The sequence below is a fragment of the Carassius gibelio genome, chromosome B24 (genome assembly GCF_023724105.1).
Source record: "Carassius gibelio isolate Cgi1373 ecotype wild population from Czech Republic chromosome B24, carGib1.2-hapl.c, whole genome shotgun sequence".
NCBI lineage: Eukaryota > Metazoa > Chordata > Actinopteri > Cypriniformes > Cyprinidae > Carassius > Carassius gibelio.
In genome coordinates, this window is record NC_068419.1 from 15,804,390 (window position 1) to 15,822,423 (window position 18,034).

An 18,034-nucleotide genomic window follows, 5' to 3' on the forward strand; every position below is an offset into this window, starting at 1 on the left:
CAGTAGCGTGCTGTCAAGTAATGTTCGTTTGGGTGCCTGGAGCACGAGGATATAGAGCCACCAACTTTTTTTGAGCAAGCATTGATTATGCGTGACACAGTCTCAATTTGTGGGAAGCATGAATTGGGCTTTAAGCGGCTTTAAGGGTGGTCATCCTAGTGTTTAAATGAGCCATTTTAGGAGGCAGTGGACAAGTCTACATTTTTTTTTTTTACATCTCTTTGTGTTTGAGACTTTAGTATTTGCAACTTAAGGGATCTTATATATTCACGAACACCTTGTAACACTCTATGAAATCGCATCATATGACCCCTTTAATAGAGTAGGGTATTTACACTAATTCTGGCCCCTGATGCCACCTAAACTATTAACTACAGTCTACAGAAAGAATGTGTATTCACAAGCATTAAAACAAATGTAATGACTATTAAAAACAACAACAAAGCAACTAACATTATTTACACATCACATTCCTCAATGCCCAGTCAAAAGAATGTAGAGTTCCATGTAACGTGAAGTCACAGGATTATAACCATACACATTTTTTTTTCTCTTTAATTCCTTAAAAAAAGAAACACAAGAAAAAGAAGAAGAAGAAAATGGCAGTGTCTCAATGAACAAGCATTAATAAGGCACATACCTTAGGCTAAAAGCCTCTAGTCCTTTTTAAGAGGAATAGGTCATACCACTTCTGTGTTCAAAACAAAACAAAGATGCTGATACACAACTACAAAAAATGTTTAGATAACTATACAAAAACAAACAGAACCTAATTACGAGAGTACACCTTTTAAAAACTATACATATGTAGACAGAAACTGCAGGATATTTTTAAAACTACTAAAAGTCTCTTAGCTCCTGTAGTGGTGCTTGTTGTGTCTAGGTTTTTATAAATTTCCTTATTCAGGCACAAGGAAGGTAGAATTTTTTTAATGGATAAGCAAAGACAGGTTAATCTAAAAAGCCATGGCATAAATGAGATCTCAGTACAGATTCACTGCACTGCTGTGACAAAAACAGCACAAAACTGACTGTTGTAATTAAGATAACAAATACAATAACTGGTATATTTATATCAATTTAAACATTAATTGATACCATTGGTTTAAACACATTTTTGGCAAAAATATAAAAAAAACCTTGTGCAATAAGCAACATACTGAGATTGACTAAAATGACCACAATGCCTTTTTTTTTGTCATGTAATGCATTGCTTAACAGCAACACCAGTCATTAACAATATGGTCAAAACAATGCAAAATTTAAATTTTTGCAATATAAAAAAAAATGAAGAAAAATATTAACATTTATTTACAAGGATACAGTCAACATACTCAAGATATTAAGTGAACAGCTCTAGCATTTTGCGCTACACTTTTCACATAACCTTACACAACTGGTCCCTAAACAACTGACAGGTTGGGAAAAATTGGTCAACAAAATTAGGTAAGACTTATATTATAATCACTGTAACATCTCTGATATAAGACACTTAAAAGACGGAATAATCAAAATATGACACTTGGGTCTGTTAAGCGTGATATTCCACTCTGTCTTGACCTGATGACAGTTGTGCATATTTATACACCATTTTTGTAGTATGCAATTCACTCAACAACAAAGATACATAATACAATTAGTTAACCTACTCAGTTTAGTTAACACGGTGTACACTTCATACGATAATGATCATGCACTTGTAGCTACAATGTACAACAAAACAAAAATATATCAACAACAACACAGAGAATACTGATTCAATGTGATGAAAAGAAGATCAGTGTCTCTATCTGTCATCATCACATAACTATATGAAAGAAGGGCTTTTAAAATAGCCTCCATTCCAGAAATGGAATGGATTTATTGGTCACTGACTCTAGGAAGATAAGACAGATTTAAGATTGTGTACTAACTCTTTGTCAACATCACCTAATAAACTATTTTAATAAATGTAAAGCAATAACTTTCTTTCTCATCCCACATCTTTACATTACATACAAAAGTCTGTCAAATTTGTCTTATCTATAATAGTGTAACAATTTTTTGGAGGGGGGCTGCACAGATTACTGCATAATAGCCAGAAATTTGCTCTCTTCTGCGAGGGTGGTGAGGAGGGAGCTCATGTCACCAATAGCCATGTTGTTAGTGCCTGGATGAAATGGAGTAGTCTGCTGAGAGGACGTTCTATACAGACCCTGGAAAAAAACAGGACTGATTATGTCAGAAACCACACTACCCTGCTCATAACCATCCTCAAGGATGGAACAAATATCTAAACCAACATTATCTAAGACACCTAGGCTTTCTTCTACTGTACTGGTCACTTTATCAACGCCAGGGGACAGAAGGTTCTCAGAAGGTGTTTCTGTCTCAGCTGTCAAGGACTCCATTAAACATGACTGTCCTGTATCACGAGAAGACGAAGTTTTGGACTCTGATGTGTCAAAGGACTCAGCAATAAACACAGGCTTTTGTTGCTGGATACAAGAGGAAGTGTTGGTTTGAAGGTAATCTACCTCAAGCTTAAGTCCTGAAACCTGATTTGCATGAGAGCAGTTGGTTCCATTTCCATTCCTCAAGCTTTGCTGATGGCATGAATGTGCATTATGACCATTGTTAACTTGTTGAATGAAGTAGAGTTGTGTGTGATATAAGCCTGTATGGTCACTATTGACAGATGGGTGAGTCATAGGATGTTGGGCCTGGTTCGGCAGTAGTGTTGCTGGAGTCAAGCTGCAGTTAGTTGGTCTTTGCAACAAAAGGTTTTGCTTGAAGCTATTTTGGGATATAGTTGTCTGCTGGGTACAGCTAGGAAGGAAGGGGCCCAGAGAGATATGAGAGAAGTCTGGTCGACCAAAGTTGTTGGGCCTTGATTCAAGTTTGGAGTTTAAAGAAGACTCATTCTTAATGCCTAAATTGTTCCTTGGCATTTGTTGGGATGGCTTTGCAATTTGTTGACGCTGCTCTGGATGTATGCATCTGTAGTTCATACCTGCCATGTGTTCAACACCATCTCTACAAAGAGTTGAGTGTTGATCCATGAACTCTGTATGCAGTTGTGGCTGCACAACCATGTTTCCAATATGACCAAAGGCGTTGCTCACTATGCCACTCTGGTCTGACCATTTTCTGCACTGAGACTGCTGCCTGGGAGGAGAAACATCAGCACTACCAGAGGTCACTTCATTCCACTGGATAGGCATTGTATCTTTACTAGTGTTTTCACCTTCTGTCTCCTCCTGTTGCTGTTGTGGGTTGAGGAAGTTCTGGACATCTACAGTAACCTGATCAAAACTGGATCTATGAGGACTGGAATCACTGCTTTGGTTGTCTTGGTTGTGATCAGATTCTTGACTTTGGGAATGAAGATACTGCACCAAGTCATCTGGAAGAATGTCTTCATCAACATGTAACAGAAGACCATCTTGGTTCATTGCCAAGTCCTCAAGTGCCGATTGCTCCATTATGCTGGGAGGGCAAGGCGAGAGTAGACTTCTCTGAAAGATGTAGTTCTGGAAGCGCAGATTGTTATTTTCTCCATCTAAATAATGATTACCAGCAATATGGGGTAATGAATTCATGTTGTTTAAACTGCTGAAACGCTGTAACTGTGGCAAACCAAAAGCACTAGTATCCCTTGCGTGCACAGGGTCACTGGCTCTTCTATCACTATTCCCTGTACCTTCTACAGGATACAATCCCCTACGTCGATACACTGCTTCACTGCCATGTAAGTTGTGCATACCATCACTACAGCGACGTGGCCTGACCAGTGGTGGTAGTGTAAGTTGGCTCAAGTTCTGTTTATCTTCCATCAAAGCCAGACGAGCCTTTAGGCTCATGTGCTCCATGTTTGGCAAGGGTGTGGGAGGAGGCCCACCTGTAGCAGCGGCATACTTGGCCTTCAGGTAAAAGTGTTGAGCTGGAGTGAGGTTGAGAACACCTCTTGTCCCCATACCACTTCCTCCAATACCTTCACTTCCACTGTACACCATTCCACCTGAACTTCCTACACCTCCACTCTGGCTATCTTCACTGGAGCGTCGTGAGGCATCAGTAGAGATAGGGTCATAAGAGTCAGTGGCACTGAGATTGTGAATATGACGATGATGGTTGTGCTCAGACTGCGAGGCCTGGCTAGAACGGCGGCTGGAGAAGCAGGGGGAGATGCCAGAGGATCGACGACTACTGCTCAGGTAGGCCGAGCTGGTGTTGCTGCCACTGCTGTCCCGCCGCTCAGGTAGCAAATTGAACACTGTCAGCTCTGTGTTGGATGGCTCAATACGTGGAGGAGGCTGGGGAACCCCCGCAGAACTACTCCTACCAAGGCATGAACCTAATAATGAGAAATACTCTTATTAGATGAGGTTAATGTTATTATTACGATGTAATTATAGTCATAATTAGACATTAATGGGAAAGTTAATCCAGAAATGAAACTGTAAATGAAAAATGGAAAATCAAGAAATAAAGTACATGGATTGTATTTTGTTTTATCTTTTATTAATCATGATTTTTTTTCAAAATTGTCCTGATTTCTCATTTTATGGTCAGAAAAAGGAATCTACACAGCACTTAAATAAACTAAAGTTGATTAAATGATGACTTAATTTTCATTTTTGGGTGACCTAACCTTTTAAATGTGTAAATTTCAGTATACTGCGAAAGCTCTGAAAGTAAGGATGTACTTGCACTAGGCACAGAAATATTGTACCATGCCAAAACATGATTTTACCCTCTGCCCACTCCCCTGCTGCATTCATATTGCACTTTAATGTTCCGGGCCTGAGCATGTCTTTATGAAGCAACTGTTTTGGAGAACAGCACTCTCACTCAGCAGAAGAGAATACATAAGTAATGTTAACTCTGTGTCTTATTATTTTGAGTCATTTGGGGTGTGGTGACAAACGGTCCCCTCACATGCATAATATGTTGTTTAAAAAATCTTTGCTGATAGATTTATTAAAGTTGCGGTAGGTAACTTTTGACGCTCTAGCGGTTAATAAACAGAACTGCTTGCGTCTTGCGGAAGAACATCGTAGCCGGAACTACTTCTCTCTGTTTATGTCTATGAAGAATCACAAAGGTACTGGGTTACTCCGCCGCGGTACCCCCGAAGCAATCTAAAATAGTCCGAATATAAACACTTATTATAGGTGCACCTTAGTGATTCAGGACAAGCTAAAAACACAGTTTGGAAAATGGATTCATGGTGTACTCGCTTATTATATAAATTTTTCTACATTTTGAACACAAACAAAGTTACGGACCGCAGCTCTGATTGGTTGTTTCTTACCGGGAGCAGATTAATTTCTGCAAATGGCAATAGGACCACTGGGAGGAGCCAGAGGAGCTTGATTTTTTCACGGATTATCTGTCTCATATTCTACTGTCAGTACATAATGACAGGTTTAACAAATATGTAAAAAATATATTTTTACAAAAGTTACCTACTGCAACTTTAAGAGGTGTTTGATAAATGGAAAAGCTGTATAATTGATATCTTGTGTCTTGGCATTGTTAGCGCCCACCTCTTAAAGTGGGCCAGGGAACACTAGGTAAATGAATTGGACTTTTTGGGGGCCAAATGTGCTTGGGTATGATTCAGATTGCCTATGTGTATGTACACCCTCAGACTTACCCTTTCCTGTGAGGGCAGGCAGGGTCTGGCCTTTAGTGGGCAGTGTTGGGGACATATGTCCTAGCTTAGGCACAGCTCCATTCACCTGCCTTAACCTCTCCATCTTAACATGCTCCATCCAGCGTAGGGGCCGTCCTACACTTCGACGAGTCTGCAAAGCTAGTGTTGCCACCGTGGTTGTTCCAGTAGATACTGTAGAGTCCATAATGGGGGTAAGTTCCTCCTCCTCTCCCTCTCCTTCCTCCTCCTTCTCTTCATTTTCCTCAGTCACTGCCTCCTCCCCTGCAAGCCCAATGCTGTTCACAGTAAGCTGGACTCCACGGCCGATATGGGGGCCGCCGATGGACTGGTCACTGCTGCATGAAGACTGACCGCCAGTGCTTGGCTGAGACGTCTAAGAGAGGAAGAAAAGAGAGACCATATATTTTATATTGTATTTAATTTATCAATAAATAAATAAAAATAAATAAATAAAATCCTGATCTTCTGGCTCATTTTACAAGTGAAATGGATGAATGCAACGAAAAGAGTGAAATACCATGTTGATAAAATTTATCATATTCAGGCATGTAATAACACCTAATAGAACTGAGGTCTGCAACCCTACACCTGGAATATGGAAGTGGGGTAGCAAAATTCATTTTGAAATGTTATATGCAAAATGACAATGCAATATGTAAAATTACAATGTATTTCTTTATGTAAATTGACCTTTTCCCGTATATATTTGCAACATTTAGTGCAAAATGAAAATGAAAATTCAATTATATCATTTACATTTGCCATTTCCTACACTAGTTTTAATATTTCAATTAAAAACATATTTTAATGCTGTATAAGTTGCAAAATTAAAATGAAACCATATTAGTTATAGTGTAAATGTTAAAATGGTAGCAAAAATGGTGATTTAAATGTCTCTACTTTTCTAAAATGCATTGACACTTACACTTAAAGCGTTTCACGTTGGGCTGGAGGCGGCAACAACACTACAGCAAGAATCACAGTTACACCTTATTTCTTTGTGTGTACATTTACTGTACGTTATGCAAATATTTCCACACACTGACGTAGATATGTGGGGGCATGTTTAAATGAAGCATTTTAGGAGCCCGTGGACGAGTCTTAAATTTTAAATAGAATATCTCTTTGGGTCTGAGACTTAGTCTTTGCAACATAAGGGATCTTATCTATTCACAAACAGACTGTAACATTCCAAAGTGAAAGGAAAACTTCATAATTAAACTACAATTATCTTTAAGCTTTAAACTACATTATCATGGGATATTTAATGAAAATGCAATTAAAACATCTGATTGAAAGTGTAAGTGTCAATGCATTTAAGAAAAAAAAAAGACATTTAAATCAGCATTTTACTACCTTTTTGCTGCACACTCAGAATGCATTTTAAATTCACACTGCATTTTGCTACAATTATCATAATTTTACTACAGTTTTCGCTTGGACAAGTTAAACTTATCTAATCAATTTGGGTATTACAATTTAATTTTAATTTTGCAGCTTATAATGCATTAACATATGTTTTTAATTTACATTTTAAAACCAGTGTAGAAAATGGAAAATGTTAATTATATAATTGAAATTTAATTTATTGAATTAATTACATTTAAATACAGAAATACATTACGATTTTAAATATTGCATATAACATTTCAAAATGAATTTTGCTACCCATCTTTTTTCATACTGGAACCCCATTGTCCTACCTGTAATTTTCAAACTATCTTGAAGACCTTGATTATCTGGTTCAGGGGATTGATTAGATTTGTAGCTAAACACTGTAGGACAGTGAATCTCTGTAAGAGTTTATGTAGTTAATGTCTTTTAACAGTGTCTTTTTCTTTTAAACACTTTTAACAGATTTTTATGCCAAATGTTTTTTGCTGTCTACATAAAAAAAACATCCTTTGAATAAAGTTTGCCTCCGCTTTTGCACAGAATGCAAGCTAAAGTGAATCACAGAAGTGTGAGAAACCGGTTTTACCAGAAGTAAATAACCAACAGTGGAAGTAGAGGTAAACTTGTTTGCCCCAATGTAAGAAAACAGACCACATGGACAGGGATCACCTGTTAGAGTTGCTGGGTCCTGGGGTTGTTGTCTGTGTTGCAAATTAATAATGGCTGCTAAAGAATGAGCTGTCTTGTTAGAAGTCATGCAAGGAAGCTTGTATTTTACTTTGTGATTACAGTGAGCCGTTTTCTCAACATTTATCTAAAGAATGAACCAGAACACAATGGAACCACAGGTGCAGGCACAGCTCACTGATTTAAAACCAAACTGCAGAGTCACATACTCATATAGTAACTAAAAGTAGCTTTATCATGTAAGCTGATATAATATGACCATATGACCATATACATACTGATAATCATATGACCATAGGCAACAATATTGTGACAACAAGGTATGCACCATGCTACAAATAAAACAACATTACAAATAATAATGTAAGAGATGACATGATGCTGTTGACCTGAATAATTGTTCGAGATGGCCCAGAATTGAAAGGAGAGAATGAGCAGTAATAAAGGAAAAGATCAGACCTATAATGATATCAACATTCTCACCTGATCACCCACTGTCCTTAGTAAGATAGGAAAAGAAATGCATGTGGTGATGGACAAAAAAGATTCAGTTATTAATTTGAATATGCATGGCTAAAGGTAGCTGGCTATAAGCAAGTATTAGCTGAGCAGTTATGAAACCAAGTAAGGAAGGGTAAACATTAGTGAGACAAAAGATATAAGAGGTTAGTTTTTTTTTAAAGGTTAGTTATTTATGGAGTTGAAACTTTAGCATAGCACACTACCATTAATTTTTTTTATTTTTATTTAATTTTTTTTTCAGCATGGAAGGACGCTTACCATGGGCTTCTCTGTTTTGATTGACTTGACTTGTAGACATTCGTCCTGTTTCAAGGTAGGATGGTTATACTCCTTTTGGTCAGTGATCGCTCTGAGAGGCAGTTGTCCAGGTGACTGACCTTGTTCATTACCTTCAGGTTCTCGGGGCTGAGGTGGGGGACGGGGGTATGTGTCCCCACGCTGTTTCTTGGTTACATGTGCTTCAGGACCATGTACAGTCTTAACATGTTTCCGTAAAGAGCTGGGATCAGTGTATCGTTTAGTGCAACCAGGGATTTTACACACATATGGTTTCTGAGAGAAACAAAGCGGAGGGAGCATTGGAATGTTATATAAATAAATGTCTGCTAACTTTTTTAATAATTGGTAATTGGACATAATTGGTAATTGCAACCCATTTAAAACATTTGACGTATTTAAAAAAAAAAAAAAATCAACAATAAAATCAGGATATGATGTAATTTGAAGTTGAAAGGGCTGAAATCAAAACAGCTCGTTCATGTCAGCCAAAATGCAATTTTCTAAAGTAGGAGCAAATCATCACATTTTGGAAGAAAAGTATACTTTACTAAAGGCACTGTTTTTATTAATTTACTTAATTTTTCTGTTGCAATAATATGCAATAATTGTTTTTTTATTTTGACTTTAATTACTTGTCCAAACCTAAGAGTGTTAGAAGGAAAATACCTTGTAGCACGTTCATGTGTGTGAATTACCTCATTGGAGTGTGTGCGATTCTGGTGTTTGGCTCGGTCTGATGCATTGGAAAAGGCTTTGTTGCAGCCTTCATGTTCACACACATAAGGTTTCTCTCCTGTGTGTGAACGCAAATGTGTCTTCAGGTTCTCCAGTCTGGAATAGGCCTTTGAACAGCCTTCAAACTTTGAGAGAAAAGAACACACAGTTACACTGATTTGTTCTGGACAGAACAAGCCTGTTTATGCAGGTAGCTTCTCAAGTAAGCCCACATCAAAAGTTGCCCTACATACTGAAATGAATGTCTGAAAAAAAAAAGTATTTAATATAATTCTCACCGTGCATTTATGAGGCTTTTCTCCTGTATGTCTGCGCATGTGCACTACCAGCATGTACTGGGCCTTAAAAGGTTTCTGCTCTCTTGAACATTCCTCCCAACGACAGACAAACTCCTTCTTTTCTCCATGGATGTGATCATTATTTATGTGCTGTGAGAGGAGGAGAAGGTCAAAGTTCATGTTCAAGACATTTGTCATGCTATATTACGTTCAAATGAAAATATTTTGTTTCCATCTACATTAACAAAGAGTTGTACATTTCTAAATATGAGTCTGCATCTACTAACTCCTCTATTTTGTAAGTGAAAACTAAAGGTGCCTCAGGAATCCTTTTGAGTACTCCAGGAACCTTAAAATGTATTTTAAGTGCCTCAAAGCTCTTTTTCTCATAATAAGGTTCCTGGAGGGACCATTATAGTCTTTGCAGTTCGTGTAGGAACTCATGGGATCCTTGAAGCACTTTGTTCCCAGTTCTGAGGTTCTGGAGTCACCCTTTCATTACACTGAGACCTCAAAGTGCTCTGGAGGTTCCTGGAGGAACTCACATTTTAAAAAAGGGTCACTGTAAGCTCTGTTAACATTAAAGTGGTTCCTGGAAGATCTCACTTGTAAAAGCCAGCATCTGGAAGAACCCAGAGATGTGACAAAAAATGAAATTTGACTGATTATTGTTATTATTATTATTAATATTTACTTTTCAGGAATGTGATGGAACATTGACTTTTGTGGCACTTTCCATGTAAAAAAAAAAAAAAAAACCTAAATGGTTGTACAAATCTTCACACTTGTTCTTTCAAAATATAAATAAATAAATAAATAAATAAATAAATAAATAAATAACAAAAGGAGATACAAAATCTTCCAAACAGCCAGTATATACAACTAAAATTTTACAATTATTTCTGAAAACACTGTTCACAGCAATAGGGAATATATACAGTACAAGCAAACAGGCAGTGGCCACACCATGTTTGTTATTATTATTTATTAATTTCCTCCAGACTTAAACTTAAATACTGCAATAACTAATAATAGTTTTATTGAAATAGGCTAAATGTTAAATCATTTGAAGGTGGATAGTTTACCTTGAAACTTTAAAGCAAACATTAAAAATATTATTTAACTAAACATGACTCAACGCATTAATTTAATTCAAAAATACTCTAATTATAACAATCAGTACAAGAGTAATATTTAGATTTTTTTTATTTCCCTAATGAAATAAGTTTAAATTATTCAGAAATAATTGTTAAGCTGTTGTCAATAAGAAAAGAATGCATGAGGCTTGGCGTCCTCGCGCTCCTGCTGTTTGCGCGCGCGCGCGTGTGCGTGCAAGAGCGATTTCAAATACAAAGAACTAGAAGTAAAGGCTCCTTTCCTCAAAGAAAAGGCTCCAAAATAAATACAAAGATTTATTATTTGTATACTAATTCCTACACTAACAAATTAAACTGTATGTTTTTTTTTAAATGTTTGTTTTAACCATTAATTTAATAGCCATGATGCTTACGAGTCTAAAGTAGCGTTAAAGTTACTTTGTAGGACAAAATGGGGACTACAAACACAAGGTCACAAACAATAATTATTAGTTAGGTTTACACATGATGTTTACGTTTATTCATTGTAACTCTTTTCTTTAACTCTTCTAAATTATTGTTGTCGTTTACGTTTGTTAAATAGTTACACATCCATGTTAATGTAACGTTACATGTAACGTTAGGCTATTAGCCTATTTTTCGAGTCATTTTCACATAAGGTACATAAAACTGGTTTTGATAATTTTCTCTCCTCAGAAAATCAAGTATGACTTCTCTAAAAATCTCAAAGGGTTCACAGAGCAGCACTATGTAAGTATTTAATTATTTATTTGACATTGAAATAACTGAAAGGGTGTTTCAGCTTTGTCTAATTCAAAATTATAGATGACTGTATACACTGTTACACTGAACTGAATTAAAAAAAAATAAAAAACTACCCATATGTTCTTTTTTTATTCTGCAGTTAATACAAAAATGTGGCTCTGTAGTGGACACCTGTGAGGCAGTGGACAGCTGCTGACATACCCCATCTTTTGCAGGTGTGTAAATAAGTGAACAGTTGCAGACACACACCAGAAACCATTCTAAAACATTCAATAATTTATAGTTTATTAACAGTTTTTTTTTTCTCAGAGTAATTCTAACATTGCCCTTCCTGTAACATGATGATCATGCTGTCCTGGACTGTATATGATGAGGTAAGTATGAGTTTTCCATGTGTGTATACATATGTAGTGTACACACAAACACATTATACACACATTGTGCACTTAATTAGACCACAACCATTAATCAATGCACTAATATGAAAAAAAAAAAAAAATCCTGTGGTGTTCCTCATTTTTAAGATAATTAAAAAAATACCTGTGCTAAATGAATAAATGTAAATATTTTGTTATTTAATTGTATGTAAATCACTCTTTTTTTTTCAATGAACAGCCTACACATAATCTCAGAACAGCTGTGGTAATAACAGGAGACCCATTCGGTGAGAGCAGCACTGCAGACTTTCCTGATGGTGAGGAGCTACTTGCTGATGAACCTGCCGACATGAGTTCACCTTACTATATGAGTGCCTATGTTCTGTTCAACATTATACAGAAAAGAAATTAAAAGTACACTAAAGCACACTGTTTTTCTGCTGTATCTGTTGGCCATTCAGGAGGAGATCATGGACCATTTTCACAAGATGATGTGTTTCAGCGGCCATCAGCATCGTCAATCCTCACAATTTTTTTAATATTCTGATTTTTGATGTGCATTTATAACACTATACTTTGTATTATATCACATTTGTATCAAATTACAGAAAAAAATTGAGTCTTTGGGAGGGATGCTTAATTTGACATAGTTCTCTCTTCTGACTGCTGTAGTCAGTCTCTGTCAGTTTTTTCCCTTGATTGAAAGTTGTGAAAATGCTATCTTTAGAGTTTTTATTTTGCTATTTGAGTAAATGAGAATGCAAAAATATATTTGTGATACTCTCCCAATCACTGCTCTCGAAGTTTACCCAACTAGTAACAACTTGCGCTGCTGAGAAACAGGTTTATTAAGCTAAATACAGCTATCTTGAGGCTTATCAATTTCTTAAAATGTCCTGTGTGATTTCTCCCAATAACTTACCACTATTTAGAACAAGAAAGAAAATGTTACTATTAATTGCATTGTATCTAAAATGTAATTTAATTTATTAATTTCAATCATTGTATCATTGTTTTAGGTACATGGAATGTTTTTTAAAGTTCTAAGATAATTGAGTCACATTTATTTGTTTAGAATTTTACCAAGGTGTTTTTTGTTGTTGTTTATAGCAGTATTAACACTGATATTTCCATGAATGAGATTGTGATATGCAGTATTGACTATTTTAGGTGATTATGGATATTATAGTTGTTTATCAATAAACAATGTTTTATATGCATTTGTTTTATTTTTTCAGTTTGTTTTCTAAAATCATTAAAAATGTCAATAGCAAGAAAATGTATCCGTTTTTTGGGGGGTGGGGGTTATTGGGGTTGGTTGGTTTGGTTGGGTGAATATTAAAAAACTGAAATTAGGAAAATGGTGCCTTGAAGCACCGTAGGAGGTTCCTGGCCATCCTAATAAAGTTCCTCAGAGAACCACCCCCGTTTAGAGCGGTGCCTAGAGGCTCTTCAGAGGGTTCTGCCGGTGTGGCGAAGTGAAGAACCCTAAAAGGTGCCTCCAGGAACCTTTAGTTTTTACAGTGAAATATGCAATGGCATTATTGTGCCACTAGAGAGCATCAGGATCACAAAATTGAGTCCTAAACAACTGGCCATCAACCTCTTACCCACAGCACACTTTTACACATTAATAATATCTATGTAATATTTTAACTTATGGAATGTATACAACATTATAAAACTAGGGTTTGCACTAAGGAGGGTGTATAAGGTTAAAGTGGTTAAAGTGCCTGTTTAAAATGAGAAGAACCAAATCAGACATCTACATGAGCCTGTCTTTATCTCCAGTGTGGCTTTACATACAGTTTGTATAAAAAAAACTAATTTCTGCCACATAATAAAAAATAAAATAAAAATGCTTTAATATAAATATGACATAAAAATCTGAAATTATAACATAGTCATATTTATGGGATAAAAAAAAGGCAAAATCATGACATACTGAATCATAATTATAACATAAAGGTCACAATTGTAAGATACAATACCAATTATGACAAAAAAATGGATCAATATACTTTTATATAGCTGAAATGAGCTTCATGGGATTTATATTTAGTTCTGAATACTAACTTTCTGTTACTTTTATTTTATTGGAAAACATTTCTATAATTGAGTGTTTGTGTTTGAATGTTTGTGATAAGTAATTGTTAAAACTTTTTTTTTGGTTTTGTTTCACATGAAGCCAATCAGACATCTGTATGATCCTTTCTTTCTTTTATATTTTTACTTAGATTTTTTTTGTTTGTTTACAAACCCCTGCTTTTCCTCACACCAATATTCTTTCTTATTTGTTATCCCTTTCTTCTCTTTCTCTAAACCCCATCTGCTCAGTATGCTCAGTCCACTGTGTGCATGGTTGTGAGTCTCAGTGTCTGATTTAAACGGGATTTCAAATAAAACCCAGTCACTTCCCATCACTATAGGCCTATGGCCTTGCCATGACAAGTGCTGACAGTTGTGCTACTGTGGCAACTTTCAATCTAAGGCTTCGGGAGGGGTGGAGCAGCAGTGGGGGATGCATTTGTGGTGAAAGATACTGAAAGTTTAGTAAAAGCATCTCTAATGCCAGAGCTTTCCAACTGCAGCCTAGAACCTTTTTTGAACCCTCTTGTTGATACTATCATCTCTGGCTTAACCAAACCCGATACTTCCTTCTCTTTCTCTTTCATTTGCCATTTTTCTTTCCCTCAAGCCTTCAGTTTCCTGTTGGGTTTCTTCTTATTTTTATCTCAACATGCTGCCTCTGCTTAGGTCCTTCTCATTTTCATTTTCAAGTAACTTTTTTATTGTCTCTCTCTCTCTCTCTCTCTCTCTCTCTCTTTCTCTCACACACACACAGTGAAGGATTTGTGAAGAGATGAAGGTTTTAAAGAAAAACACATTTTCATGCAAACTAAGCAGATGAGGTCAACATCTGGCATCCACTCTCTAAAAAAAGATGGTTCTTTAAAGGGTCTTTATATGTTGAACCAGTTCTGTTTAGAATCATAAGATCCAGAAGAAGCATTTTAACACTGAAATTGTTCTGTGTCAGAGTTTAGGGTTCTTTATTCCCTCCCTTTTGTTTTTCAAATCTGTAACTGTCAAAACACTTGGATCACTAGTTCAGTGATCCAACTACACCAACAGAAAAAAAAATTAATTCTTAAATCTAAATACAAATTTAACTTAAAATTGTATCTGGTTTTCAAACAAACATGTTCTTTTCTCTTCTTCTTTGGTCACATGTAACTGTGAGCAGCTCTGGCTGAGGATAGGCTACTCCTCTTTTCCACTAAGTAAGTAACAGAGACATTGAATTTATAATCCATATTGGTAGAATTAATTTTTTAATAATTACTTATTTATTACTAACAGAGGCTTAACACAAAAATATGGCTCATTAGGCCAACTGATTTTCTGGAGTTCTGTCTATCCAACTACACAGACTGTCAGCACACTCTCAGCAAGTAAATTATTTATTTCTTAAAATGTCTATAATTTTTTACTTTCAAATTGTAACTGGTTTCTTACAAATCATGTCTTTTTCTCTTTTCAGTTTAAGAGAACATGTAAGTGTGACCAGCCCTGTTCAGTTAAGGATAGACCTCTCCTCTTCACCACTAAGTTATAACAATATTTAAATTATGGTCCTTTTTTTGTTTTGACAAAAACAAATGGAAGGAGACACATTGTAACTCTGAACTCAGATGTATATTTCAGATGCTGTCACATCCTACAACCTCATCATCTGCAGAGAGAAATGGCCACTCGCTCACACCAAAATACAGACTTACAGGCATCATAGAGGATTATGAAAATACAAAATTTCACTGGAACTTGCTCTTCATTTCACTATTTCCAGTTTCTGTTTTGTTTTACTTCTCTAAGTACTTATGTTCAATGACAATTGTCAATTATTAATTTATTCTGCTAATAACTGTTGTTAGAGCACTGTAATTTTTGGTACAAATTCACATCATAAAAAAAAGTACCTTATTGACAAATTGTTGTTTTTATTTTTATGTAAAACCCTAACAGACACTGCAGGATATTGTAATACCAAGCCGATAGAAGAGTAAAAAACAATATTAATAAATAATATATGCAAATAATATTAATAATTATAGAAATATGTTAATATACTAATATTAATGAAAATAAACTTTCATTGAAAAGGTTATTTATAACACTAATAAGGTCCTATATAGCATTTTCAAAGCATGGTTCTTTATGGAACCCAATGAAAAAGGTTCTATTTAGCACTAAAAAGGGTTCTGCTATTGTGACAAGCCGAAGAACCTTTTTTCTGGTACTGTTTAGAACCATTTTTCTTAAGAGTGCACCCAAAGACAACAGTGTGCAGCACTTATGAGTGTGTTTACTGTCATGAAGCCAATTGATTTCAAAGGGACAGACACAATATCCTGAACATAAATGAGAGGGATTCATGAATTACAAAGCAACTGAGCATCTTCACAAGAAATAGAAAATCTTGGATGGAAGACAGGGAAGAAAATACAAGAGAAAGAGAGACAGACAAGCAAAAAGACAAAGACAAAACAGAAAAAGAAAGACAGTCAGTGAGTTGACTTCCCTCACATACAGAGCAGAAGTGTGGACAGACCAGAGTGACAGCAGGAAGGCCAAGAAAAGGCAGAGTAAAACAGCTTCTAAAAAAAGAGTGAGAGGTGGCAGCAGAGACAGAGAGTAGAGCTCATCCTCTATTCCTCTTCATGAAACAAAGGCGGCCTGCATCACAGTCCTCCCTGTCACCTCGCTGCAGTTGGAGCCACACTTTCACAGAGTTTGGGTGAGGAACATGCACATTTGTGTCTGCACGAGTGAGTGTGTATGCGCACACTTTATTTTTTGCACTTTTACATCACCAGAAGTTGAAGTCTAACTGTCATTCAAACCTTTTTAGGCAAAGAGACAAACTTCAATCACCTATCTGGGTTGATTTTTATGAAGAATTTCCTTAATTGAGAGCAACTGTTCAACAGATTTCAGTTTGTTTTAATATCTAATTAGTTTTTCCCATAAAACATGGTGTATATAACTACTTTATAAGTTCAAAGTTTATTTCAGTTTTGACACAATGCTTAGCATGTGTACAGCCTTTCAAAGTATTGTCCACTCAATTGTGTGCATGAACAAAGGCTGTCAACATGTGCACTACATACGCACATACTGATGATCAAATTTACAGCATGTGCACTGTATGCATACCATAGCATACATGTAAATAATGAATTATACTTTGGGGTTTGCGCTACTAATACAGAATCTTGTTTAGAAACTGACCAGGATACCATTACAATTTCACAATAGTCAACCAAGTCTCAGTAACTAACTGCTAGTAATGATGTCTTGAGCCATTATGCTTGATTGTTATCCTTGAATGTATTTGTCATTTTTATCTGATTCTGATTTGTCCTGTCCTGATTTAATTGGCAAATGTTCTTTTTTAGTGTTGAAACAATTTACTGAAATAATTGTGAATTCAACAGCACTGCCATATAATATGAATTTATCAACACAGTGCTTTTGTCTTTTATAAGCTGAATATTAAAAAAATCTAATAAACTGTCAGTTAGTAGACTCAGTTTGTTAGTAACTTTAATACAGAATTCAGCAATGCAATCAGAATGTACGTATACAGTAATTACCTTAAACAAGACTGACAAGATTCCCTCTTCCAAAAGCAAACCAGAAATCTCTGCATTCATTTTTATCTTTTTTATTTTTATTATGTAGATGTATTATTAAATTAGCTAAAATGCCTAATAATGGCATAGGATCTTTTAAAAGGCATATGGAAGTTTTCAGCAAAATAAACTTTTTAAAATTTTAAACAGGTCTGATAATTGTAAATAGAACCCCCAAACTTGAGTAAATCCCACTGGATTAATGTATATTTGTCAACACTCGATTTAAAATTACTCTTTCATCCTCCCTTTACTACCTCACTCCAAGAGGGATTCCCTGTGGCATGTGATCCGTCTGCTGGCTCTGTCGTTCGATAATGTGGAGAAAGCACGGCAGAGAGAGATTGCAACACATCCCTGAATGCTGGTACACTCACTTGTACAAATGAGCGTAATGCTGTCGTGCGTGATGCATGACCTGGCCATGCTGATAAAAGAATGGAAATGGATGAGAGGGAAGTGTTGGGAGGGGGTGACACTAATGCCCTGATGGCCTGATGTAATGGCAATGGTTATTGAGCGGATGATGGCGTTGTTGTAA

At 35.9% G+C, this 18,034-nt stretch overlaps 1 protein-coding gene across 1 annotated transcript in view; it reads right to left on the reverse strand.

The window, feature by feature from the left end:
- Positions 1 to 450: 450 nt before the first annotated feature.
- The window catches only part of gli3 (GLI family zinc finger 3), a 214,904-nt gene continuing 197,320 nt past the window's right edge, over positions 451 to 18,034 (reverse strand). Inside the window, exons 9-13 of the mRNA XM_052596680.1 lie at positions 9,559 to 9,708; positions 9,241 to 9,405; positions 8,525 to 8,818; positions 5,642 to 6,035; positions 451 to 4,336 (exon numbers count right to left, since the gene is read on the reverse strand). Of these exons, the coding sequence (XP_052452640.1) occupies positions 2,064 to 4,336; positions 5,642 to 6,035; positions 8,525 to 8,818; positions 9,241 to 9,405; positions 9,559 to 9,708 (3,276 nt within the window). The 3' untranslated portion in view covers positions 451 to 2,063. The remainder of the gene's footprint in view (positions 4,337 to 5,641; positions 6,036 to 8,524; positions 8,819 to 9,240; positions 9,406 to 9,558; positions 9,709 to 18,034) is intronic.